The sequence below is a fragment of the Brassica oleracea genome, chromosome C4, assembly GCF_000695525.1.
Source record: "Brassica oleracea var. oleracea cultivar TO1000 chromosome C4, BOL, whole genome shotgun sequence".
NCBI classification, from domain to species: domain Eukaryota; kingdom Viridiplantae; phylum Streptophyta; class Magnoliopsida; order Brassicales; family Brassicaceae; genus Brassica; species Brassica oleracea.
Genome location: NC_027751.1, coordinates 51,274,605 through 51,299,083, shown reverse-complemented (window position 1 = coordinate 51,299,083; position 24,479 = coordinate 51,274,605). Strand labels below are relative to the sequence as shown.

Genomic DNA, 24,479 nt, shown 5'->3' with positions numbered 1-24,479 from the left:
CGTTTAGGTTTAACAATCATGTTAATATCTATAATTATACAATAATAATATTTTCAGCGAGCAAAACTATTATCCGATTCATAACTTTATAAACACCGCTAATTATAATATTGTACGTACATTTGTAATGTTAGCTGTAATCACTGAAAGTCTTATCGCTATCTACACAAACAAACACTGTAAATTAAGATAGTGTGTAAATTGATAAGAATTTAAAAGTTTAAGCACGAAAATGTCTCTACCCCTTTTAGATTCATCATGCAGAGATAATTTATGCAGAAACCAATTTAAAATGGATTTATTTAAATTTCATAACAAAAAAATGTTCTAAAATTTTGTGAATACGAAGAAACTATCACTTTTCTTCTTTATAAACGCCGGAACGGAACGGAACTCCAGTCGGTTTTTGCAATGATATTATAAAAAATATGCGGTGCAGATTGAAAACTTATTCCATTTGATATCAAATTATTAAACTTGAATAATATCTCTCTATATTATTCTTGGAAACACACATACCATATATATAAACTTAAGTAATTTTAGTTACAAACTATTTAATGTGGACCTATACCAAAATTTAAATAAAATCTTTACCAAATCTTTTCTCACTTGTACGCCTACATAAAAAGATATCTGAGGTTATAATTGTAATTTTGTTTGTCTGCATCTACAGTTTTTTTGTAAATTCTACTGTTATAGGTATTTTGCTAATATACATGTTTTCTATGTGTTTTCACCTAATTCACTCTAGATATTTTCCACTTCTGTTTTTTTCTCTGCCAAAGTCTCGTCCACATCTAACATACCCCATCATCAATAATGGACATCGTCCACTTTGTTGTTTGTGTCGTGAACTTTGCGATTTAATTCCATATTTAAGTCTAAAAAGATAATTTGTTTGCTAAAAGCTAAATATTTCCCAATTTTTATTCTAAAATAAATAAAATAAATTGGTTCACCAACCCCTCCCTAATATAACTCAAAGTCTCGACCACATCTATCTAGAATTCTAGAAGTGAATTCGATTTATACGTACTTTTTCCCCTTTTTACTAATAGTTTGCTGACCAATCCGATGTCGTGGTTCCTTATAGCGGCGGCGACACTTGCCGCCGTCGTCTCTTACAAGCTGATTCAACGGCTAAGATTCAAGTTCCCACCAGGCCCACGTCCCAAGCCTATCGTCGGTAACCTCAACGACATAAAACCGGTCCGGTTCAGATGCTACTATGAGTGGGCTCAAACCTATGGACCAATCATATCGGTCTGGATTGGTTCTATCTTAAACGTGGTCGTATCTAGCGCCGAGCTAGCTAAAGAAGTCCTCAAAGAACACGACCAGAAACTTGCCGACAGGCACCGGAACAGATCGACAGAAGCATTCAGCCGCAACGGTCAGGATCTTATATGGGCTGATTATGGGCCACACTACGTGAAGGTGAGAAAAGTTTGCACGCTTGAGCTTTTCACACCTAAACGACTCGAATCTCTTAGACCTATACGTGAAGATGAAGTCACTGCCATGGTTGAGTCCGTCTTCAGAGACTGTAACGTTCATGGTACGGCATCAATATCATTTTAGGTCAATCTTTCATACAAAAGACTACTATTTATTTATGAATCTGATTTATATTAATAAATAATCTAATTATGCTAATATATTTGTGATTGTATAATCAAATAATAATTCTTCGCACTACGAACATTCGTATCAGAAATGAATTTGTAATGATATGCTAATTTTTTTAACTAAATTAACATTTTTACTAAAATCTAGTTTATTGGATCAATGATTATTTCACGTCATAAACAATTCATTGGTCTTCAAAGAATTATAAACAGTTTAACTTATAATTTTTCTTCAAAATATTGCATATATCCTTTAGATTCTTATAATTATTATATATTTGAATATTTTTATAAACTTTTAAAATACAAAAAAAAACTCTTCAAATTTTTAACAACTTTAAAAATATTTTTTTTATTCTTTAAATCAACCAACTCTAACTAAATTCAACTCTCATTAACCCCATAAACTTATAATGTCTAATATAATTCCGTCTTCAGAAAATAAAACAAAAGGATTACAACTGAGGAAGTACTTAGGAGCGGTTGCGTTCAACAACATAACGCGGCTAGCGTTCGGGAAGCGTTTTGTGAACGCGGAAGGTGTGATGGACGAGCAAGGGCTTGAGCTCAAGGCCATATCATCCAACGGTCTGAAGCTAGGTGCTTCACTGTCGATAGCTGAACACATCCCCTGGCTCCGGTGGATGTTTCCCGCGGATGAGAAGGCGTTTGCTAAGCACGTAACTCGTAGGGACCTCCTCACACGAGCTATCATGGAGGAGCACACTTTGGCACGTCAAAAGTCTAGTGAAGCCAAACAGCATTTCGTTGATGCGTTGCTTACATTGAAGGATCAGTATGATCTTAGTGAAGACACCATCATTGGTCTCCTATGGGTGCGTTTAGTGTTTATAAGAACTTAAATTGAGATATATTTTGAATTTTTAGGCTTGAATGGTTGCTAAGACAGTGCACAACAATTAGTGTTGTAACCATTTATTTATAAACCTAATGAGCTGAGTTAGATCGTAATTTTCAATTAGAATTTTCGCAGTCCTACAATCCGTTAGCTGGTTAGATGTTTTCGAGCTAGTTAACACCAAAAACAGAACAACCATTTAGACCCTTTGAGTTATGTAGGTCTCTTGTTGCTCACGTTAGGTCATTGGTGTGTGTGTGTGTGTGCAGGATATGATCACGGCGGGGATGGACACAACAGCTATAACAGCGGAATGGGGCATGGCGGAGATGATCAAGAATCCAAGAGTACAACAAAAAGTACAAGAAGAATTCGACCGTGTTATCGGACGTGACCGGGTCCTAACCGAGCCAGACTTCTCACGCTTACCCTACTTGCAATGCGTGGTTAAAGAATCATTCAGACTCCACCCTCCAACGCCTCTAATGCTTCCTCACAGATCCAACGCAGACGTCAAGATAGGAGGCTACCACATTCCCAAAGGATCAAACGTCCATGTGAACGTTTGGGCGGTGGCTAGAGACCCGACCGTGTGGAAAAGCCCATTAGAGTTTAGACCAGAGAGGTTCTTGGAGGAAGATGTTGACATGAAAGGTCATGACTTTAGGCTGCTTCCCTTTGGAGCAGGAAGAAGGGTCTGTCCCGGTGCACAACTTGGTATCAATCTGGTGACGTCGATGATGAGTCATTTGCTTCACCATTTCGTTTGGACACCGCCTCAAGGCACTAAGCCAGAGGAGATTGACATGTCTGAAAACCCTGGACTCGTTACTTACATGCGTGTTCCTGTTCAAGCCGTTGCAACGCCTAGGTTGCCTTCTGAACTTTATAAACGCGTGCCTTTCGATATGTAACCGTCTCTCTGATCCACATCCTGCTGCTGCTAGTGATGCCGATGGCCTTGTTGTTTTCTTTGTATGCATGTCTCACTTTTGTGGTTTATCATTGAAAGCTTTTTGATGAGATTAGTTGTGTCACTTGTATCAAAAATAAGCAAAAGAAACCAGCTTCTTTCTCATTGTAATAACAAACAAAAAGCCAAATATACACAACTGGCGTTGGCACTATTTGTGCTCCTAGTTCCGATAAAAAAATTGATTTACGCTATATTTTTAGTATAGCGCAAACTGATTCCGGGCCATAGAGGAGATTAGGGTCTAAAGCCTAAACTCATTATAGTTAACAAAAAAACAAATTACAAGAAACCATATATAACAAGTTCCTTGATTACATTAACTTCAGGTTCTTACACACTGGTCTGAAACCAAGCTATATCAGACTTATTTATTTCATATAATTTAGCACAAACATTTAGATTATTACCCTTTGAACAAGTGAAATGTTCAAGAGGATGATTCTTTAAACTCCCGTAACTGCTTGAAGTTCATCCATGGCTTCACCCAAACTTTGGCTTCGAAGTTCTTAGCCTGGCCACCTTCGTTGGCTTCTAGAGTTAGGTAGTACATCATTCCAGCAACTACTTGTTGTCTTGCCTTTACAATCTTCTTGAACTCAAGAACCTTGTTCTGTACTTACCCGACAAGAAAACAAAACAAAACAAAACTTGATCAGACAAAGATTCTTGTCAGGATCAAACAGAGGAATTGAAAACCTCTTTGTTGTTATGTTCTTGAATAGCGAATCGAGCGAGACTCTCGATCTCTCCACTGTTCTGGTTTCCTGGGAGATCATGAACGCCTCCTACTATCACGTGCTCCATGCGTCTCTCTTCTGATCTGCAGATCCCTGATCGAATTGCTCCACCGAGAAAAAGGGTAACGGTCAAGAACGTAACAGAGACGAAAGGTTTTGATTCCATTTTAGATCTCACAAGTTGTGGCCACGCCCTTCTCTACAAGTTGTTGCTTGCTTGACGATTAAGGAAAGGAAAGTGACAAGTCACCGAACGAGTGACACGTGTCGTTAACTGAGAGGGTGAGTGTTGCCATATCTTTATGAGGAGTTGAAGAGATAAGAAAAACAAAACACGACATGATGTGGGTTTCTGAATAATAGAAACGGCACGCATTCTTTTTTGTTTTTTGTCGTCTTCTCTAGCCACCTCATTGGTTATTTGAATTGTTTGTTAATGAAAGCAACTACTTCTAAGTAGGCTTTAGTTTGGTATGTGTTGGCCAACTTTTTGGAAGGAGAAGACCGTCGCTGGATGGAGGAATGGAGTCTTTTGGAGATTTCTTCCTACTACTGATTTGTAGTCGTTCTTTCTTCGAATATATGGTGGTATAAGGTTACTGTACTATGGTTGTTATTTGTAACTAAGAAACTTCTTTACAAATATAACTAGATTTTGATCCGCACAATTGCGTTGGTGTTTGCTTTCATTTTTATATACGTAAAAGTTTTGTTCTATATTGTTAATAGTAAATATTCTTAACATTAACTATATTTTCAAATTTTTATGGTTTTTTTGAACAAAATAATATTATAGTTTATGGTTTTCTTCTTCCTTTACTTCTTCTACCATTTTTTCAGATAATTTCATAATTTTTAAAATTATATATTTTTTTGTTTTTACTCCATAAAGCTTTGTAGTTTATATTTAAATTATTTTTCACAAACAAAAACTTATAGCACAAAATAAAGTTGCACCTTCTATTCATAAATTTAGATTGAAAAGTAAACTATGTAGTTATAACAAAAAATAAAATTTTAATTTTAATAAAATATTCTGATATAAATTTCAATTATGCATACTAAACAGTATAGATTTGGGTCATAAATCTTTAGCACCCCTTAAAATAAATTTAAAAATTTTGGAATTATAATTTCTATTCAAATAAATTTGTTAAAAAAATTATTTTACAATGTTATTGTTTATTCCTAGAGTTTGACATGTGACCGTCTAAATATTTGTTTTCGCTTTAATATTTTTTTTACTAAATGGTTTAATATATATTTGTAAATTAAAATGTATTAACTAATTGTTTTTTTTGTCAGCTGTATTAACTAATTGTTAGTATAACATTTTAAAACATAATTTTTTTATTTATTACTTTGAATAATTATATTTTTGTTATTTTAATCGTTTATTATACCACAATGTTTCATGAATTATTAGTATAATTATATATATGACTTATATATATGAAAACATTAAACCAATAATTTATGAATAAATTATTTTATATTTTATTTATATATTATAAAAATTGATTATGATGTGTGGTTTTACTTTATTATTTACTAGTAATAAATATCAGAAAACATTAAATATGTTAATACGAAATATATTAAGAAATCTATTGAAAAGTCTATTTTGGTTAAGATTCGATTAAGAAAATCTATAATTTTAATTAGGAAATGACCAACATACTTAAATATAGGTTCAATAAATATCTCAATGACATGTCATTGTAAATATGTGGTACAACAAAGGGATAATCTAATTTTGTAATCTCCTTTTATAAATTAGTTATATTTGTTGGAAAAGGATTACTAAATCAGAAACTATGTTTCTTTATCGTTGGGGTTAGTGATGTAATTAGCGACCAAAAACTACCTTAATTAATATCACAGCTATTTTACTTTTGGGTGGTTATTTGCCTCTTCTCCATGGACGTGTACACTATCCTGAGATCCGCCACGGGCTTCGAGAGTGAGGCTGCTGAAAAAGCCTTTGTCGACAAGTGCAGAGGCAAGCCCAGGTAATTAATTCTTTTATATTTTTTTAACGTCTAATTAATTATGCTATTACAACGATGAGAAATATTACATAGACGATTCTACAGCCGACAATTCTACCATCAAATGAAAAATGCACGTCTGACTGCATCACTCTGAGCCGTCCTATAAGATCCATGTTGGATGATACGCCATTGCACCATGCTGAAGACCTCTTGTAACCATTTTTTTCCATGATCTACATAATTTGCGTTTTCTGGGTTTGAACCTCAGACCTGGTGTAAAAGCATTAACGAACCCTTAGTCAACCACTGGACTAAGGGGGCTTCCACAAATTCTTTTATTTATTTGTTTATTTTTTTGTTTGGAGATACTTGTTTATGTTATTGTTAATTGTTGATATCTTCCTAGAGTTATAATTTCTGTGGAGACGACACTTGTCTGCCTGAGGATGAAATCAAGAAGGAATTGATTAATCACTTCAATTCATGTGGCGAAGTCTTAAGCGTTATCGTTCCCAAAGACCCTGATGATAGCCCTAATCTCCACAGACGTGCTGTTGTTATTCTTCTCGGAGATGGCGCAGAAGAGAAGGCCTTGCAACTTAATGGAACTGACATTGGAGGATGGAATGCTCTTGTTAAGGTTGAACCGGAACAAGAAGACGAGGAGTCATCACGCTATAGATCCTCTTTGATTGACGAACTAATGAATGACCCAAAATTGTAAGTTGATTTGGTTTTTTATTGTCTGTAAATTATATGTATTGTTTGTTGTTAGATAACACATTTGCAAAATTAACTGCAGTTGGTATGGCGTTTCGGTTAGGGGATATGACACTTCCCTTCCTGTAGACCAAGTCGAGAGCGCTTTGAAAAAACATTTCTCTTACTGTGGAGAGATAACTCATGGTTTTGTCAATACTCTCGACAAGCAGACTAATATCTATTTTTCCCTACAAGAAGAAGAAGCTAGGGCTCTGGATCTTCATGGAACTAAAGTGGGAGGATTCAAATTAGATATTTCTCGCGTACCTTCAGTCCTAAGTAACCGTCCCCTTGGCAACGGTCAAATTGGTTTGGGCTATACTGTCCCAGGTAAGCACATGAATTTTTTTTTTTTTTTTTTTTTAATTGATTCTTCGGTTTCAAGGTAAAACAAACTTCTCATGAACTCTTGTGTTTAATGTAGCTCATATGATTGAGTTTGCCGGCAAGACCGACGACGATACGGTAAAACAAACTTCTCATGAACTCTTGTGTTTAATGTAGCTCATATGATTGAGTTTGCCGGCAAGACCGACGACGATACCGACGACGAGATCGAGGACAAGGTCATTGCTTTCAAGAAGCAGAGGAGATTTATCTAGAAATTTTTCTCTCAAGAAGCTCTATCTTTGGTGTTTAATAATAATAAATCGTGTGATGATAATACAATGCAACCTCGGGGCTTTCTTACTTATGTTTAATCTCAAAGCTCATTATGTATGTACGATGAGCCGTTTGTGTGTATCTGGATGATGAATGCACTCTTAATAATTATTATCTTTACTTCTATTAGCTATATGTCGATCGATGGACTTGGACGTACGTGCAATTTTTTTTGGTAGAGTAGTTATTGTGTGTACTGCCCTTCTTATTCATTTTGGTATTGCTGTTTTTTTTTTTTTTGTATGCATGTCTCTTCTGTGGTTTATCATTGAAAACTTTTGATGAGATTAGTTGTGTCACTTGTATCAAAGATAAGCAAATAATTCAGCTTCTTTCTCATTGTAATAACGAACAGAAAGCCAAATATACACAAGCAGATAGCGTTAATTAGTACTATTGTGCTCCCAGTTCCGATAAGAAAATTGATTTACGCAATATTTACGCTATATTTTTAGTATAGGGTCTAAAGCCATAACAGGTTCCTTGATTACATTAACTTCTGGTTTAGTATTACACACACTGGTCTGAAACAAAGCTATCTCAGCCTTATTTATTTCATATAATTTAGCAGAAACATTTAGATTACCCTTTTGAACAAGTGAAATGTTCAAGAAGAAGATTCTTTAAACTCTTGTAACTGCTTGAAGTTCATCCATGGCTTCACCCAAACTTTGGCTTCGAAGTTCTTGGCCTGGCCACCTTCGTTTGCTTCAAGAGTTAAGTAGTACATGGTTCCAGCAACTACCTGTTCTCTTGCCTTTACAATCTTCTTGAACTCAAGAACCTTGTTCTGCACTTACCCGACAAGAAAACAAAACAAAAGTTAATCAGACAAAGATTCTTGTAACAAGAAAAGAGAGGAATTGAAAACCTCTCGGTTGTTATGTTGTTGAATAGCGAATCGAGCGAGATTCTCGATCTCTCCACTGTTTTGGTTTCCTCGGAGATCATGAACGCCTCCTAAAATCATCGTCTTCTCCGTGGTTTTCTCATCTGATCTGCAACTTCTTGATTGAATTGTTCGACAGAGGAGGAGGGTTACGATCAAGAACGTAACAGATACGAAAGCTTTTGATTCCATTTTCAGATTCACAAGTTGTGGGTGGCCTCGCCGGTCTCTTTACGTTGTAGCTTGACGATTGAGGAAGCAAAGTGACAAGCCACGGACCGAATGACACGTGTCATTAACTGAGAGGGTGAGTGTTTCCTTCTTTATATGAATATAAGAGCATCATTATCCCAAAATTGGTGTCTTAATTATTTTTTAATAGTTTTTAAGTAGTAAAGTGACTTAAGAGACATAGCTAAGAAATTTTAATATTTACCATCTCCAATGCAAGTTTCTTAGTTAAGAGTTCTTAAAAAAAATTAAACATTTTATGAAAAACATGTCTACACAAGATGATCTTGGTCGGTTGAGAACGAGAGAGTATATGTGTGATCAAAAGTGACTGAAAACCACAAGACTTCCTCCATGACAAAAAACTACAAGCTTATTCCCAATGCTACAAGACAACAAAACAGAAAACTACAAGACTTCCTCCACTCCGTGACACAAAAAAACTCCCAATGCTCCATTCTTTGACTATGTCTTGACCTGAAAGACGAAGATGAATCAATAACCAGATGCAATACATGAAACATAAGAACAAGAACATGAAACATAAGATCAGAACAACAAACAACAAACACATCAACAGAACTAGCATGAAACAGACAAGAAACAACTCGTCAAACCTTAAACAAAAACACTTAAACACCCGTGATTTCACTACTAATGAAAGATCCTTAAAAGAAACATTATAACATTGAAGTTTAGTACTAAAGCCATTGCCCCTAAAACTAGTCTTTTGAAACTCTTTATGACAAATTTCTTAAGAAGTTTTGAACTTTGCTGAAAAGCTAACTACTTTGATTGAAACCCACTTCAATTACCAAGTAGAAAGGATAAGCAAGCATCACAAGAGGCAGTGTAAATCTAAAGAACCGAGTGGGTTTGTCTAAACTCTTGTAGATTTTCTCAGACATCTGCAGTTACAGAAACATTATATAAATAAAAACTTCATCTAAGAAACATTATATAAATAAGAAACACAACAACACTGAAACAAGACAACAAGAAAGCAACTTACAGGATGCCAAGATTAGTCGTTCTCAACATGTCCATGGTTCTGGTGGTGAGTTCTGTGGCTAATTCTCCTGCAGATCAATCAAAGGCCATATACTTAAACATGTAGAAGACAAAAATAATCAACAAGTTGCTTCCCAGAGATAGGTTTGAAAGCAAAACGAACCAGCCATGGTAAGGGACAAACAAGTTGCTTCCCAGAGATAGGTTTGAAAGCAAAACGAACCAGTCATGGTAAGGGACAAGAATAGAGGCTAAGAACGAAGAGAGCCCATAACATGGTTCCTTGAGCAAACCAATAGAGAGGCCAAACAAGCCAATTGTTGAGGTAAGCAGCTCCAGCAGCCAACGCAAACACGATCGCACATCTCTCACGACGTAACGGAGGAAGGGCGCCTGGGTCGAATCTCTGCGTTTTGGGTTCTTCCTCCTCGATTGGAGGAGAGGAGTCGACTGTTAGAGCTCTGTTAAGCCCAAGTTCTCCATTATCAGAGCTCTGTTCCTCTCTCTCTCTCTCTCTCTCTCCCTCGCAGAAGAAAGAGAAAAGACCCTCTTTTTTTTCTTTCTCTTTTATTAATCCATCGATTCACATCCAATTTCATAGTTTTGTTCATCGATTGAACCACTTTTGATCGATGATTGATTTCGTAGAAAATAGAGGAACGTAGAAGAGAGGGAGATGGATCGGAGGAGATGACATGTGGGTTTTAATTCATAATTAAACTAAGAGACCCTATAAGAAGACCCGATAATGATGGTCTAAGAGCATCGTTATGCCTAACACCCACTAAGGGTTTCTTAATTTTTTTTTTGTCTGATTAAAAAAAAATAAAGAACCAATCGCAGACCGTCATATGTCAGTGAGGCCCGCAAACAGTGTAAGAATTGGACAAACTGCATTCCTTATTTCACAACTTTTGAAATTTCACAACTTTTGAAATCGATTATTGCCATTTTATGGGACCCACACCATTGGAACAGCAAGAAACCCTTTTATCACCTCCTGATAATCATGGCCTAAGAAGTCAAAGAGATAAGAAAAAAAGAAAGACGGCAACATGTGGATTTCTGGAAAATAGAAAACGGCACGCACTCTAGATGCATTATTTCATATAGAACAGCTACTACTTCTTCTGTTTTCTCAAGGAGTTAATAATTAGTTTGTTGATATCTTGTGAACAAGTAAACTTAACTTGAGTTGCATTTATATATTCCTGATTACATCAAGTTACATACTTACATTACAATTGATTTTATACAGAAATTTTAATGGTAATTAATGCTCAGAATAACATGATACAATATGAGATGAGAAAGAAGAAAAAAATAACAAGTATATTGGACTGGACGGTTTACTCTGCTCGTCTCATATAATCCATATGCTTTCTAAGGTATTAAATAGTTAGCCTATGGGTCATATGCACACCTTGTTTACCTCTATATAAACACCTGAAAGTTTGTTTTAACCTTTTTGAGATTTTTCATCTTATTGGTTATGTTTTTTGTTTTTCTTTGTCTTCTTTTATTATTGTTTTCCTAAACTTGGCACTAGCCTTTTGCTCAGTGCTTCTTGCAAAAGTCTCTGGAAGCTCTCCAGGAACATGTCCCATTGGACTGTTGTCATGTCCCCGAAAGAAACACCTTCTGATTCAACATATTGCACACTCATTGATGGGCTCTTGCTCCTCATGGTGTTTCCTCTCTTCTTTTCTTTTGCATGTGGTCCTTTGGGAGCCAAAGGTGGTTTAGATACATGAATGATCTCTGAGATCTCCACTTCACATTTCACTTCATTTCCTTTGTCAACTACAGTTGTTTTTGCTTTGGTGCAAAGGGTCTCCAAGAGACTGAAACTATCTTCACTTCTAGCGAAGTCCCGAGTCATCTTCTCACCTATCTCTGCAAGACAAAGCCCTGAAGCAGCTGCTTGTTTCAAGAAAACGGTGCATACTATAAGGACCCTTATGGCAGATTCAGGCAAAGAGTGCAGTTCATTTCTAAGAAGCTCCGCGTCTTTGAAAGGATCTAGATTAGATATATACTCCAGCTCAGTTTCAGTGAATGGAACCAAAGCTTGAGGCCAGTTAAGCCACTCAAAGTAAGGATCATCTAGACACTCAGGGAGGCATAGACCATGATCTATAGGGACAAGCTCAGCAGTTCCAACTCCCTCGTCTTGTTCACATCTCTTCACTAGCATATTCCCTGCGTGCCTGTCAAGGTTCAAGACTCTCACATCAAGTATACCTATCCTATGAACCGAAGCAACCGTGAAGCTTCCTGGACCTAACTCTCCAGCATCAAAATCATGACACACAAACTTCTGCAAGGAAGCAACCTTATAGGGCACAGAGGAGAAGGCGGCGCTGACGTGGAAAGGAACATGTGAGATACTAACCAAAGCTGTTGGTGGAACACTAGAGAAGCCTTGGTAGTCAAGTAAGTAAGCAGCTAACTCTCTTACACCAGTTTCACCAACAGGAATAGAATGTTTCATTCCAGGTTGCCCTAGCCTCAAACTTCCAGACTTTTTAGGGTTGTTTAAAGCTAAAGGCTCCTCATCAACCGGTTTAGCCACAGCAATGTTGTGACCCTTCCCGGTTTGGAGAAGATAGGCACCTCCCAAGCCACTTGGTAAAAGCATAGGCTGGGCTCCGGAGACAATAGCCATGGTCACCTCAGCCACTAGGGCACGAACGGTGGGAACTCTCTGTCCACCAAGAATCTCAATCCGTGGAGCAGCGGTTGCTTTCTTATCTTCCTCCATGTTAGCAGAGGAAGCTATAGAGAAGCAAGGAGAAGATACACTTCTATGGATGTTGTCATCTTCAGGTTTTGGTTTAAAGGATTGAAGGAAGCTGAAGTCAAGGTTGGTGAGGGATTGGAGTCTGCATCTTTGTGAGGAACGGTTGAAGTAAGGGAACTTGTCACTGAATGGATCAATAGCCACGGCCATATCCGAGATCAATGTTGGTTTGAAAGTGATGGTTATGGTCGTAGCCAAGCAATTCATGCAAAAAACTTGACACTATTTTATATTATACACAACAACTAAAAAGAACTCGTTTTTCAAAACCTAGAAGATGGTGTGTGCTTTAATTGCTTCGTTTGAATCCATTGTTCCCTTTAAAGTATTCACTCCTCCAACCATTAATAGCCGCAGTTTTCTGCAAATAAATACATCAAAAAGATGATCACAAAAAAGCCCTAAAAAATCAAGAAGAGGAGGTTGCTTGAAGAACAAGGCATGAGGATTCTTGAAGAACAAGGTATCAAGAAAACGAACCCTGAATACAGATGAAGGCATTCAGGGAGAGAAAGGCAGGGGGGAGCGTCAGAGAAGCCGACACCGTCACCGGAAAAAAAAACTTTCTCTCTCTTTTTTTTTTTCCTGAGACTCCCCTCTTTTGGAACGATACTTCTTTTCTCTTTTTTTTCCTCTTTCTTCAACCCTTTATGTTATTCTATAAATGTCTCTCTTACTTTATTTACGTTTCAGGTTTTGCCGCGTTTTTCTGATGGACAGATAGAAAACATGACTTTTGCTAAAAATAAACATAAAAGGAACTTTCTGAAATAGGTTAATAGAGAGTGTGTTAGGCATTATCGTCCTCGTAGTCATGGACAACTATGTCGAGAGCTTATATTGTTGTATGTTTTGACCTTTCAACTAAATAATGTTAACCTTACAAGCAGAGCTGGTTATGAGATTCAGGAAGCCATTAACATTTTTAGGTTAATTTTTATAATTCTTTCACAATTTGAAGGTCATGTGACGTATAACATTTAAAATCTAGGGACCAATGTAAATGTTTTATCAGCTATGCATAGAATCGGCATTATTTACAACTACAAGACAAAGATTCCAAGAGTTGTATTATCCAATGTATCATGACGTCAACTGAATTTGTTGTTAGTGACTTGTTACGGTTGTTTTTACGATCGTTTAATTTTCAGGTGTTGTTGACTTGCGGGCTTATATATCCAAAATATTGCATATTTGGTGAGTTTGTTCAGTTCTCTTGTCCTGTGTCATTTTTGAAATCTAGACTTGTCTTTTTACTTAGAACCTTCTCTTGTCATGTGCCACCAGGCCTAGTTAAATGATCGATCTTTATTGAGTTTTCTACATAAAATGAATGTTTTAATATTTTGAATTTTGGGAATATAACGTTCAAGTCAACTATTTGACCATGTCATCATCATCTTTATCATATGCTTTGGACAATGGTTATTATAAACATTCAAAAGAAAGTTTGGTAAGTTGCAACTATCCATTTAATCAACATAAAAGGTTCCTTTTCGTTAAAATAACAATTTAAAAGTCTCTTTTTCTGAACCTACCAAGTTAGATTCCATGGATAGGAAATGTAGGATGCATGCATGCATGTCCTATAAATCCAATTCCTTTGCCAATAATTGTGCTTCTCTCAATCCAAAAAAATATATAATTATTATCTTTGGTCACTAGGCAACAAGCACATAGCGTTAGCATTTTTGTCTATGTTTACCAACCATACTCAAAAGTTCACTATATTTATAGTTCCCCGGCCATCAAACTATACTTAATGTTATAAGACACGATCATTGATGAGATTAAAGATCTAAACTCTCATCAACATAAAGAAAAGGATATGAACCCCACAAGAGAAAAAAAATCTTTTTTTAATGTACTACAATTGAAATGTCATATGAAAGCTTGAGATAATTAGATATACACAAAAAAATAATATTTCTCTGCTTTGAAAATGAAACAAACAAAGAGAAAGAAAGAATCATAGAAACGAGGCCTTTATTAGCCCAGGAGGAAGTGAGGGGGACCCACAACAGCGATGCACACACAGGGACCTGACGGCGCGTGGGTTTCCACAAGAAAAAGACAGCGCGTAGTCGCTTTCCAACAAACAAGAAGCGGTCCGGAGACTTGTCTAAATATTTTTAAAAAACGTTTTCTTCTTTTGTGCACTCTGTAACGATGATGGCGTGAAAGAAACAGAGAAAGAGAAAGATATGATGATCAGTCAAGCGAGATGTTTCTGGGAAGAGAGACTCAAGAATCACAACAAGACCAAAGGTGTCTTCAAGATTGATAATTACATGGAGAAGACATGTTAGTTTAACTTCTTCTTTGTTTTTTTTCTAGCAGATAAGATCCTGACAATGACTAAAGTATGTCCTGATTCTCCTGAAATGAAAGCAAAGAGTGTGTGTGAAGCAGTAGCTGAACCAATATCAGCAGATGTGAGCTTTGCTTCTAATCGCTTCCCATCATACAGGTTAGGACCTGATGATCAGATCATTGATGAGCCTGAAGAAGATGAGAAAGGTCCATCTGTTAAAGATGTCGTTGACAAAGAGACAGGAGATTTGTCAGATCAACACAAGCGTCTTTCAGTCCGTGACCTCGCTTGCAAGTTCGACAAGAACTTAGCTGCAGCTTCTAAACTAGTTGCCGAGGTTCCATCATTATAGTTCCTTCTATTTTTATTATTTTATTAATCAGGCAGCCGGCCTTGAGATTTTAGATCCATAAATAATTTACGTACAAAATTTAACAAATTTTTAATTATTAAACAGTTTGAGAGCTATATATTGATATCTATTAATTCGAAAAACAATTTGGAGACTCAAGGCCAATGTTTCACTTTGTTATGTCCATGACTTGTGTTTTATATGAAATATCAATTAAAGTATATGGAATATTATAGGCAAAGTCAAATGGGGTGACTTCATTGGAAGGACATGTTATGCTAAAGGAACTTAGAGATGCTTTAGAAGCCATGAGAGGTCGTATGGATGGGCGTAACAAGGACTCAGTAGAAAAAGCAATCTCCATGGTTACTAGCTTCTCTTACTTTTATTTACTCGTAAATATTAAGTTAGATAGGTTTCCAAGCTAAAACTATTTGTTATAAGTGGATTAATCATTCTTACTTTCGATGCGAAAGACTTTGTATCTAATAGTAAAGCGAAATAGTTTTTATTGCAGAGTGTAAACAGTTTGTTTTTGTATTGTAGGTTGAGTCTCTAGCCGTTACGTTAACTCAACATGAAGGTGGGATAATTCAAGAAAGGTTTGAAGTGAAGAAACTTGCAAGCTTCCTCAAGCAGGTACATACATTTTTTTTTGCTGTAGACTCAGTTTTCTTATAGGTTGGTTATATACTTCTTTCAGCAGTTAAACTAAGGCTGATTCATTGTGTTTCTCAGGCTTCAGAAGATGCTAAGAAGTTAATAAACCAGGAAAGGTCGTTTGCTTGTGCTGAAATCGAGAGTGCAAGGGATCTTGTAATGAGACTTGGTGGGGCATTTAAAGAACAGGAGCTTTGTTTTAAGGCTTCTCAAGATCAAGGACCCGTATGTATCAAGTTTAAGATCAGTGTTTCTTTTCATATGTTCTGTTCCGAAAGTAAAGGACTAGAGTTTTAAATCAAAGCTATGTTCCTTTAAACAGAATGTGAAGAAACTCGTTGAGGAGGTTCAGGAGGCTAGAAGAATCAGGCTGATGCATCAACCAACCAAGGTCCAACTCCATTTATGTTCTCTAAATACTCCATTTCATAAAGCTGTATGTTTTAGAAAAAATAAAAATTCTTTCAAAGAGATATATATATATATATATATATATATATTTTTTTTTGTTTTTAATGCATTTTTATCAACTAATAGTGATTAATTGTAAAACTAAACAAATTAATTGCATTTACTGAATTTTTACTGGTTTAGAATTATGATAAATAGATAATCACAAAAATATGTATTTAGTATCTAGCCAATTCACTCAAAATTTAATGTTTTAATAATATTTGTGAAAAATCTAGAATATGCATTATTTTGAAACAGATAGAGTAAATGTATCACATGAGACTTTCTATCTATTTTATAAACTGAATGGTGTATACTATAGGTTATGGGCATGAAACATGAGCTTCGTGATTTAAAGAGTCAAATTGAAGAGAAGTCTGCATATTCAGTTAAACTTCAAAGAGGGGTATACATTTAAGTCTTTGCATCTTTCATCATACATATTGCTAGAGCTATCTTTCTCTTAATTCTTAAATATATCCATAGATAGGAAGAATCAAGAGAGTGGAAGGGTCCAAGTCATGTCCGTATGTTCTTGATGGTGCACAAAGTCTTGGCTCGTGTCTAAGAATACGTGCCTCCTCAGAGAGTGCTTCAGATGTTTCCAAATGTTCAGTCCAGTGGTACCGTGCAGCATCTGAGTCTAGTCGAAGAGAAGCTATCTCTGGTATTGGCATTCGCATATTTATAGATTGTTTATCTTTGTTAGCTTGAGAAGGTTTCATGTTGTCCATCTCAGGTGCCAACCGATCGGTATATGCTCCCGAACCGTATGATGTTGGGAGGGTAATACAAGCAGACATTCTTTCTAACGACCAGAGATTCACTGTTGCAACCGTTGGTCCTATTAATACTGGTTGGTGTTACCTTACAGATTATAATGGAGTAATCTTCAAAATATAATGGCTAATTTGATCACAATTTTATACAGCTGCTGGCTTGCAATCACGTGTTGAAACACTCCTGCGCAAATCCAACAGTGAATTCACAGTATGGTTACAATTTCTGAAGTTATACTTTGTGTTCTTGTACTAAAGTAAGTTGACATGTTGCACTTCTTTTCAGGTGGTTATATCACAGATGAATGGGCAAGAACATGCGTCAAGATCCCACGTTTTTACTGTTGGAAAGACGAGGATAAAGCTGTCCAGAGGATGGATCACAAAAGCTAGAGAAATATATTCAAACTCCATGCAGGTAATCTATAGCCTGTGGCTGTTGCTTTTGTTCACTCTCTGCCTCCTTGGTTGTATCAAAGCTAAAGCTTCTTTCTTAAATGGTTGGGTAACTTTTTTCAGCTGTGTGGAGTGAGAGACACTGCAAATGTTCCTGCAAAGGCATTGTTCTGGCAACCAAGAAAGGGACTGAGTTTCTTACTAACTTTCGAGTCAGAGCAAGAACGCAATGCAGCCATTGTTCTCTCCCGGAAATATGCATATGATTGCAGTGTGAGTAAATCTAACTGAATCCAATATGTTTTCTGATTCTATTCTTGTTAAGCCTTACTTCTCTGAAGATACATTCACTCTTGTGGAAAAGTTCTGTTGTGAGCAACCACTTTTGAAATCATGCAGGTCACTCTGGTTGGTCCAGACGATTAGAGCTTATGATGAAGAAATCCTAAAAGTGTTTGCTGCGTAGTTTTAGGCAGGAAGCACATTTTGTGTGTGTTAAGTTGGTTGGCATTTTCTGATTTGATTTGATTGGTTTAGTTTTTATTAGTGTGAGATTGTAATCAAGATTTGTTCCTATGAAATAAAAGAAGAGAAGTTTGTTTCATTCATGATTAATGTAATAAAAATGAAAAAAAAAATTATAAAGAATTTGTGTATTAACTTTTCATCATCTGATTATGCACACTGAGATTATCTAAAACATTGTAGCTATGTATAAATCTTGATATGTAGCTATGTATATAGTCCCAATCAATATAATGCAGGTCCTTCATCCAAAGTAGAAAATATCCAATGAATCAAATCATATGCAGTCTCAACCAAATCTATTTACATAGACATGGTTATGTACAAAGGCTTAAATGAATTTGACTTATCTTGGGCGGTTATCAGTCTTTAGAAAGTGGATATGTTCAAGCTGCACCATCTCTCCCGCATTCACAGGATCAAAGCTGCATCTGTAGAAACTGTGAGCCCCAATAAAACAAGAGTCAGTACTGAGCAGAGATCTGAGGGTGATTATAGTGACATTTCTCTGGTTTATTGGTAAGTGTGATGAATCCAGCAAGTGAATATTCTAACTTCTAAGAGAAATCAGAATGGGATTATTATTACCTTCCATCCATGCCGGTAATAGCAACCGTGTTGTGACTGCCAAATGCTGCGAAGAATTGTGTGACTTCTGATACATGGAACTGTGCAAATGACCATTCCGAGCTGAAATACTTTGGTAGAACACCTGCAACAAAGAGTCTACATGTTAGGTAAGAAAGAGGCAATGACTAGTCAAGGTTTCACAGAGCACTCCACAATAGAGGGCAAAAGAATAACATTAATGATGCATAAACGGATTAAAATGCTACTATAAAGGGCACAGATCTTTGGACTTAGAGCTACTAGATAGTCAAATGTTGCCACACAGTTAGTTTTCACTTTTTAGGAATCAAACAATCTTTTCTTAGGCATTTCATGAGAAAATAATGAACAATTATTCGTTTCCTTCTTCTGTTCCATAAGCAACTCTAAGAAGCAGCAAGACATCATATTTCATGCGACATTAATCTTTTGCTTACCTCTCATAAAAGACAATGACGAACCGGGGTTGGTACCAGTGGCTGGAGAAACAAGGCCTTGCAGAGAATTAGAATAAGTTTGTTGAGTCAAGAGAGCTGCACTCTCAGTGGAATCAGAATCCTCCCCAACTACCCTAACTCTAAGAGAGAAAATGTGAACAGTCCCCTTGTCGCTTGATACTGCCAGCCACTGCACGTTCGGTGAAAGCGCAATGCTATAAATATCTGCTCTGTCTACTCCTCTTCTTACCTGTTAACATCAAATGATGTAGTGATCAATATTCACTCAGACGGCAAGGAAAAGTATTCAGCAAGGATAAATCAAATTTTTATTTGTTTACTCTTACCTCTTGCAAACGAGTTCCGTCCATTGTGTTGAAGATTCTAATAAGTGTGCCCTTTGTACTAGCAGTTGCGAGCAACAAACCATCAAGCGTCAAGGTCATACACGCAATACTAGCGTCATGCGCATTTACGGTTTGCACCATGTTAAGCCCAAAATGTTCAACTCGAATCTCTCCTCGAAGTAAACCAGGGCAAGCCAGCACAGACGTATCCGAGTCATGAGAAAGGCAGCACAATCCTCTCGGATTCGCGTGAGTTTCAATCTGAAGAAGAAGCCTCAGGTCCACGAAACTGTAGACGTATATCTTATGCTCAAGAACAACAACAATCCAATCCCTACTTAACTTCACCGCACGAATCTCAGACCTAAAAGAAAATTCACTGATGCAGCGGCTCTGGTGATCATCCCAGATCAGGACTTTGGTCGAAGGGTACTGAGAGTTAGGTCCACCGCCAACAAGGGCCAAGATGTTGCTTCGGAAAAGCATCTCCACGATTCTGAAACCACCGTTCTTCAGGTCGCGTCTGAAAGTTTCTTTGAAAGGCTCGCAGTTGTATATGCGGAAGCCATGACTTGTTCCAGCAGCGAAACAACTGGAGTCCTGGTTCCAGGAGACAGAAACTAGCTCTGCTTCTTCGGTTTCGCTGGATTCTAACTCTGGACGCAGAAAAGAACTAGAAGTGCTGCTGGTTCGAGAGTCATTACCATTATAACCACCTGGTTGCAGGACTCTTTGGGGACTCGAAGCGGTTGAACTCATTTTCTTGGAGCAGTTGAAAAATGCTACACCACTTTCATCTCAGAACCGAGTCTTGAGATATCAAGAAACGCTCAGCAGAAATAGATTAGACTGATCTCAATCCCACCAAAACCGAAACAAACGGACCTGAAAAATATAGTAAATTTCAAAGTTTAAGCCATGCCAAGACACAGAAAGATCCAAACCAAAACCAGAGCAAAGACAATGAAGCAACAAAAAAAACTTAAAGACTGATCTCAATCCCACAAAACCGAAACAAACGGACCTGAAAAAAGATAAAAACTTTAAGGTTTAAACCATGCCAAGGTCCAAAACCAAAACCAGATCAAAAGACAATGCAGCAACAAAAAGCCTTCAAGAAACACTTATTGAAACATATAAACAAATCTTTCAGAATTTTCAGAGTGAGATCGATAATACAAATTTATACCAACACACAACTTTCACAATCAGCAGCTCGTGTAGTAACAATTCTATGAATAATCAAATTCAAGATTCATTCTCAATACATTTTACTACAGACGGGAAAAATTCGCAAACAATACACAGAAAAATCGAGAAAAAAAAATACGATTCAAACATTAGCAAAGGAGATTATACGGATCGTTACCAAATCAGAACGCGAAGGGGTAACACGACATCTACGATGAACAAAAAAAAAAAAGAAAGAAATTGAATCTTCAAAGCTCCAGAGCTTGCTGATCCTTCCTTCCTTCCTTCCTGTGTAATTCTCCGGTTTTTTTTTTTTTTTGTTTCTGTTTTTGGGATGAAGAAACTAAAATGGGCTAATTTTAGGCCTTAGTGGACCGCAAGCTATTGGCTCTTTAACTACCATCTGGATTTCACGTGTATGCCGTTTCTTGAATTCGAGAAAACACAGCGTGTCGTTTATGTTTAGAGGGTCGAATCGTCCTGCCGTCTGGGATTAAGGCAAAATCTAGTAGAGTAGAGTAGATTAGAACATGTTTAGCCCAGGGTTCTTAACACAATTTCTTAAGATAAGCCAATTAAAAATAATGAGAAGATAGGAAAGAGAAATGATAATGTTTTTTAAATAACAACTTTAAGATACGTTTCTTAGAGCACCATTAACCCTAAAACCTCATTTGGGGTTCTTATTATTATTATTTTTTTTATTTTTCTAATTTAAATTAAAAAAAAATTAAAAACTAACCAATCGCGGGCCGCCACGTGTCAGTGGGGCTCACGAACAATACAAGAACTCAGCAACAATCGCCTCTTAATTGGTAACTATAACATGCGGTTTTTAAAAAATTGGTGGAGCCCACACACACTTTTTTTTGCTTAGAACCCAGCTAAGATCTCCAGTTAATGCTGCCCTAACACAACTCATATACATGATATTCAGTTATTGGTTCTTCTTTTACAGAAAAATAAAAAAACAAATAAATTATTATTATAATATTAATATTTTTCTTCTTTTAGCATCTTTTAGCGGTTCTACGCGTTGAACATGCTCTTAGATACCCACTAGATTAATCTCATAGCTATACCAAAATGTAAAAAGAAAAAAAGTAATATTTTTAGAAAAACATAAACTGGAGCCGAAGAACCTGCATATTGATTGTCAGAGTATGGTTAGATTGTGTGTACTTTTAGAAAATACAATTTTGTAGTTTAATTATTTCTTGGGTCTTGCATGTTCTATCATCAATTTGTTGCGTAAGAATCAGTTTACGAACACAAGTATGCTATATATTCAGTCTTGGCAATCAGTAGTGTATAACAATATAAATCTTTATGTCCACAACACTTCATTTTATTGGTCACATAAAAAGAAAAGAAAAGTTTATAAGTTCTCATTATACTGTATCACTAGATTCATTTATCTACACTAAACTTTTGAACAATAGATTTGCATTTAGTTAGAGAAAATGGCTCTTTATACCAAAAATGGAAAAGCACTTTCGAGTCAAACCAATCCATATTTGGAAAAAAGTGATTGGCGGAGGAGGTGTGAACCCCAATACACACTCATCACTTTGTTCAATGCGCACCAATAGTAAAAGAAAGCTAAAAAACCCCAGTTTCCGAGAGGGGGGACATGGACCAACACTTGATTCTGTTTGAGACTTTGAGTTAAAGTTGAAACTAATCTCATAACATGCCTTTTAAAAACTCTTAAACTTTGCATTTTCAAAACTCTTATCTCACTAGAAGTTATATAAATGAAACGTATAGATTAAGTTAACGTGGATTCGTTTATCGGAAAAATTAGCCACATACATAAAGTTCAAGAGAAACATCAAGGTAGATAAATATTATCTGGTAATAATATTATTTTAGAAATGAGTTTGGGAATTAGAATTCTCCCAATATATAACATGCACAAGAACTCTCGAAGTGCATAAAGCTTAAACGTGATGGGTTTCGGGAAATTGAAACATGTTTGTTGGCTACACGTAAAAAGATGAAACATTTTGTCCGTAACCGGCCTCAACTAAAGTAATTCCTAAACCCTAATCCATATATTGTTATTTATTCCATTCCTTCGACCAAATGATGCTATGATGATCCCTTTTCTCTTAAAACTATTGGTTAGTTGGAGATCAGATGAGCTGAATTTTCCATTTATAACCACTTGCTGCGTTTCCATATCTGTATTATTGCAGACACTGCAACTCGAGATCGTGCACGAGGTCTATATTTTATTTTATAATGCGAGTTTTTTAATTACATTACTAGATTTTGATCCGTACTTTAAAAGAACATAATTATTTTTTAATTGATAAATACAATTTTTTATAGATGACATCTAATTTGTTAAAACCATCATTTATTATATGTAAAAGTTTAACTTTTCTTTTTTACGTTTTATGTGTATGTTAAAAGTTTAACTTTTCTTTTTACAGTTTATGTGTATGTACTTTTCTTTTTTGAGGGAGATATATTAGTCGACTGAGCTTATGAAGAATAATTTTCAAGACAAACTGAATATATAGGTTTAATATGTATTATAATGTATGATCTTAATTTTGAACGGAATTATAATAGTTTAGTTTAAGAAAATAATTATTTTAAATTTAATTTATATTACGTTAATTTATAAATTTTATATAATTTTAAAATAATATATGGTCATATATTAATTATAATAAAATTAAAAAAAAAAATCTATTTAGTTGAACCATTTTATAATATTTTAAGTTTTATTTTTACCCATATTTTAAAAATAAATGATTAGTTTCATAAACCTACTTTGAAATATATTTATAAGTACTTTATAGTTTTAAAACGATGAGTTTTCACATTTAGTGCCATGCTATATCTATATTTATACTGTTTGAATTTCCTGATTATACATTAAATAATTTTATTTTATTGGATTTTATCAGTGGAGTTAAATTATTTGAATCTAATTTATAGTTCTAAATAGGCTTGCTAAAAGCTATCCATCATTTAGTCAATTTAGATTTATTGGAATATGAAGCTGGACTCAAAATGTTGTGCAAACTAAAACATAGTTAGTCAATCTTGTCTTCTTTTCATTAGAACCGTTTGTATTCTTCCGAAAAAAAAATCAGAAAAGTAAGGTTGCAAAGAAAATAAAAACAAAGAGACCTACGTAATATTCACATATTTAATGACATGTCATAAACTTCCCTTAGTTTATAATTTTTGTTTGATCAAAACCACTTAGTATCATAGCTATATCTATTTTCTATATAGGCCTCAACATTTTTGACCGTGCAGACTCCTCTGTTGCATGTCTTTCGATGACAATACCTAGTGAAAACAGTATAACAACAATAATAGTGTAAAGCACACTATTAATAATAAGTGTTTAGATTTTCGTAAGAACAATAGAAGACTAGAACGACGGCACCTATAAGAGGTTGTAGTTTCTCAAAATATAAAAAATACTAGATTTTGATCCGCGTTTTCAAAGTACGAAACTAACTTTCTAAAAATATTATTTTATAACATATTATATTTATAACATTTATATTTTTATAATTGTTTTTTTGTTATATGTGTAGCACTACAAGAAAACATAGTTTTAGCAAGGAAATTTAACGAGGAAAACTATTCCTCGTGAAATTACGATGACTTAACGATGAAATTGCGAGGAAATAAAGTTTCCTCGTAATGGCCTTGTAAAATACCGAGTAAAGCTTTTCCTCGTAGAATCGTCGTAAGTTGACGTGGTTTTTCCGAGAAAAATGTGTTTCGTCGCAAATTCGTCGTAATTTTAGCATGATTTTTACGAGGAAATAACTTACGAGGAAAGAACGAGAAATCCACCAACTTAACACGTTTTTTTTGCCACC

The 24,479-nt window shown here is 35.6% G+C and overlaps 7 protein-coding genes and 2 long non-coding RNA genes across 11 annotated transcripts in view; 3 read left to right on the top strand and 6 right to left on the bottom strand.

The window, feature by feature from the left end:
* The first annotated feature begins 945 nt into the window (after window positions 1–945).
* LOC106342398 (cytochrome P450 98A3-like) lies at window positions 946–3,568 on the top strand. The gene is made up of 3 exons (XM_013781316.1): window positions 946–1,561; window positions 2,070–2,467; window positions 2,760–3,568. Exons 1-3 carry the CDS (start codon window positions 1,078–1,080, stop codon window positions 3,402–3,404), a joined length of 1,527 nt encoding a protein of 508 aa, XP_013636770.1. The 5' UTR covers window positions 946–1,077; the 3' UTR covers window positions 3,405–3,568.
* Window positions 3,569–3,708: 140 nt separating this feature from the next.
* Window positions 3,709–4,420, bottom strand: LOC106342399 (cysteine proteinase inhibitor 3-like). Its single transcript, XM_013781317.1, has 2 exons — window positions 4,163–4,420; window positions 3,709–4,076 (listed from the first exon to the last, which is right to left on the bottom strand). Exons 1-2 carry the CDS (start codon window positions 4,367–4,369, stop codon window positions 3,894–3,896), a joined length of 390 nt encoding a protein of 129 aa, XP_013636771.1. The 5' UTR covers window positions 4,370–4,420; the 3' UTR covers window positions 3,709–3,893.
* Window positions 4,421–6,340: 1,920 nt separating this feature from the next.
* LOC106339189 (nucleolin 1-like) lies at window positions 6,341–7,561 on the top strand. Its single transcript, XM_013777986.1, has 4 exons — window positions 6,341–6,409; window positions 6,604–6,917; window positions 7,000–7,289; window positions 7,464–7,561. Exons 2-4 carry the CDS (start codon window positions 6,901–6,903, stop codon window positions 7,559–7,561), a joined length of 405 nt encoding a protein of 134 aa, XP_013633440.1. The 5' UTR covers window positions 6,341–6,409; window positions 6,604–6,900.
* A 525-nt stretch (window positions 7,562–8,086) lies between these two features.
* Window positions 8,087–8,799, bottom strand: LOC106339976 (cysteine proteinase inhibitor 3-like). The gene is made up of 2 exons (XM_013778831.1): window positions 8,494–8,799; window positions 8,087–8,412 (listed from the first exon to the last, which is right to left on the bottom strand). The coding sequence occupies exons 1-2, from the start codon at window positions 8,701–8,703 to the stop codon at window positions 8,230–8,232; spliced, it is 393 nt and encodes a 130-aa protein (XP_013634285.1). The 5' UTR covers window positions 8,704–8,799; the 3' UTR covers window positions 8,087–8,229.
* A 778-nt stretch (window positions 8,800–9,577) lies between these two features.
* On the bottom strand, window positions 9,578–9,934 carry LOC106341661. The gene is made up of 3 exons (XR_001269718.1): window positions 9,917–9,934; window positions 9,755–9,821; window positions 9,578–9,650 (listed from the first exon to the last, which is right to left on the bottom strand). It is a non-coding gene; the product is annotated as an uncharacterized LOC106341661 (long non-coding RNA).
* Window positions 9,935–10,955: 1,021 nt separating this feature from the next.
* Window positions 10,956–13,155, bottom strand: LOC106340568 (phosphatidylinositol 4-kinase gamma 1). The gene is made up of 2 exons (XM_013779423.1): window positions 13,037–13,155; window positions 10,956–12,917 (listed from the first exon to the last, which is right to left on the bottom strand). The coding sequence occupies exon 2, from the start codon at window positions 12,761–12,763 to the stop codon at window positions 11,276–11,278; it is 1,488 nt and encodes a 495-aa protein (XP_013634877.1). The 5' UTR covers window positions 12,764–12,917; window positions 13,037–13,155; the 3' UTR covers window positions 10,956–11,275.
* A 1,536-nt stretch (window positions 13,156–14,691) lies between these two features.
* On the top strand, window positions 14,692–18,158 carry LOC106336682 (stomatal closure-related actin-binding protein 2). Of its 3 annotated transcripts, none has more exons than XM_013775594.1 (13): window positions 14,692–14,824; window positions 14,894–15,207; window positions 15,459–15,587; window positions 15,769–15,861; window positions 15,961–16,107; window positions 16,205–16,273; window positions 16,658–16,741; window positions 16,822–17,002; window positions 17,075–17,191; window positions 17,267–17,325; window positions 17,401–17,532; window positions 17,634–17,783; window positions 17,910–18,158. In XM_013775594.1, the coding sequence occupies exons 1-13, from the start codon at window positions 14,761–14,763 to the stop codon at window positions 17,934–17,936; spliced, it is 1,566 nt and encodes a 521-aa protein (XP_013631048.1). In that variant the 5' UTR covers window positions 14,692–14,760; the 3' UTR covers window positions 17,937–18,158. The 3 variants fall into 3 exon arrangements, with proteins under 3 accessions (XP_013631048.1, XP_013631049.1, XP_013631050.1); XM_013775595.1 differs by having other exon boundaries at window positions 14,693–14,824; window positions 14,897–15,207; XM_013775596.1 differs by having other exon boundaries at window positions 14,773–14,860; window positions 15,027–15,207.
* A 73-nt stretch (window positions 18,159–18,231) lies between these two features.
* LOC106336683 (autophagy-related protein 18c) lies at window positions 18,232–20,935 on the bottom strand. The gene is made up of 5 exons (XM_013775597.1): window positions 20,798–20,935; window positions 19,429–20,313; window positions 19,082–19,331; window positions 18,624–18,747; window positions 18,232–18,475 (listed from the first exon to the last, which is right to left on the bottom strand). The coding sequence occupies exons 2-5, from the start codon at window positions 20,185–20,187 to the stop codon at window positions 18,382–18,384; spliced, it is 1,227 nt and encodes a 408-aa protein (XP_013631051.1). The 5' UTR covers window positions 20,188–20,313; window positions 20,798–20,935; the 3' UTR covers window positions 18,232–18,381.
* Window positions 20,936–23,796: 2,861 nt separating this feature from the next.
* LOC106340993 overlaps window positions 23,797–24,479 on the bottom strand; it is a 9,187-nt gene continuing 8,504 nt past the window's right edge. Inside the window, exon 3 of the long non-coding RNA XR_001269554.1 lies at window positions 23,797–23,934. This is a non-coding gene — a long non-coding RNA (uncharacterized LOC106340993). The remainder of the gene's footprint in view (window positions 23,935–24,479) is intronic.

Coding starts and splice junctions, on each gene's coding strand:
- LOC106342398 (XM_013781316.1), top strand. CDS start 1,078: ATGTCGTGGTTCCTTATAGCGGCGGCGACACTTGCCGCCGTCGTCTCT. Junction 1,562..2,069: donor CAGAGACTGTAACGTTCATG/GTACGGCATCAA, acceptor TTCCGTCTTCAG/AAAATAAAACAAAAGGATTA. Junction 2,468..2,759: donor CCATCATTGGTCTCCTATGG/GTGCGTTTAGTG, acceptor GTGTGTGTGCAG/GATATGATCACGGCGGGGAT.
- LOC106342399 (XM_013781317.1), bottom strand. CDS start 4,369: ATGGAATCAAAACCTTTCGTCTCTGTTACGTTCTTGACCGTTACCCTT. Junction 4,077..4,162: donor AAGAACATAACAACAAAGAG/GTTTTCAATTCC, acceptor GGGTAAGTACAG/AACAAGGTTCTTGAGTTCAA.
- LOC106339189 (XM_013777986.1), top strand. Junction 7,290..7,463: donor TTTGGGCTATACTGTCCCAG/GTAAGCACATGA, acceptor TGTTTAATGTAG/CTCATATGATTGAGTTTGCC.
- LOC106339976 (XM_013778831.1), bottom strand. CDS start 8,703: ATGGAATCAAAAGCTTTCGTATCTGTTACGTTCTTGATCGTAACCCTC. Junction 8,413..8,493: donor AACAACATAACAACCGAGAG/GTTTTCAATTCC, acceptor GGGTAAGTGCAG/AACAAGGTTCTTGAGTTCAA.
- LOC106340568 (XM_013779423.1), bottom strand. CDS start 12,763: ATGAATTGCTTGGCTACGACCATAACCATCACTTTCAAACCAACATTG.
- LOC106336682 (XM_013775594.1), top strand. CDS start 14,761: ATGATGATCAGTCAAGCGAGATGTTTCTGGGAAGAGAGACTCAAGAAT. Junction 16,108..16,204: donor CTTCTCAAGATCAAGGACCC/GTATGTATCAAG, acceptor TCCTTTAAACAG/AATGTGAAGAAACTCGTTGA. Junction 17,326..17,400: donor AATCCAACAGTGAATTCACA/GTATGGTTACAA, acceptor ACTTCTTTTCAG/GTGGTTATATCACAGATGAA.
- LOC106336683 (XM_013775597.1), bottom strand. CDS start 20,187: ATGAGTTCAACCGCTTCGAGTCCCCAAAGAGTCCTGCAACCAGGTGGT. Junction 19,332..19,428: donor ACGGAACTCGTTTGCAAGAG/GTAAGAGTAAAC, acceptor TGATGTTAACAG/GTAAGAAGAGGAGTAGACAG. Junction 18,748..19,081: donor GTCATTGTCTTTTATGAGAG/GTAAGCAAAAGA, acceptor TCTTTGTTGCAG/GTGTTCTACCAAAGTATTTC.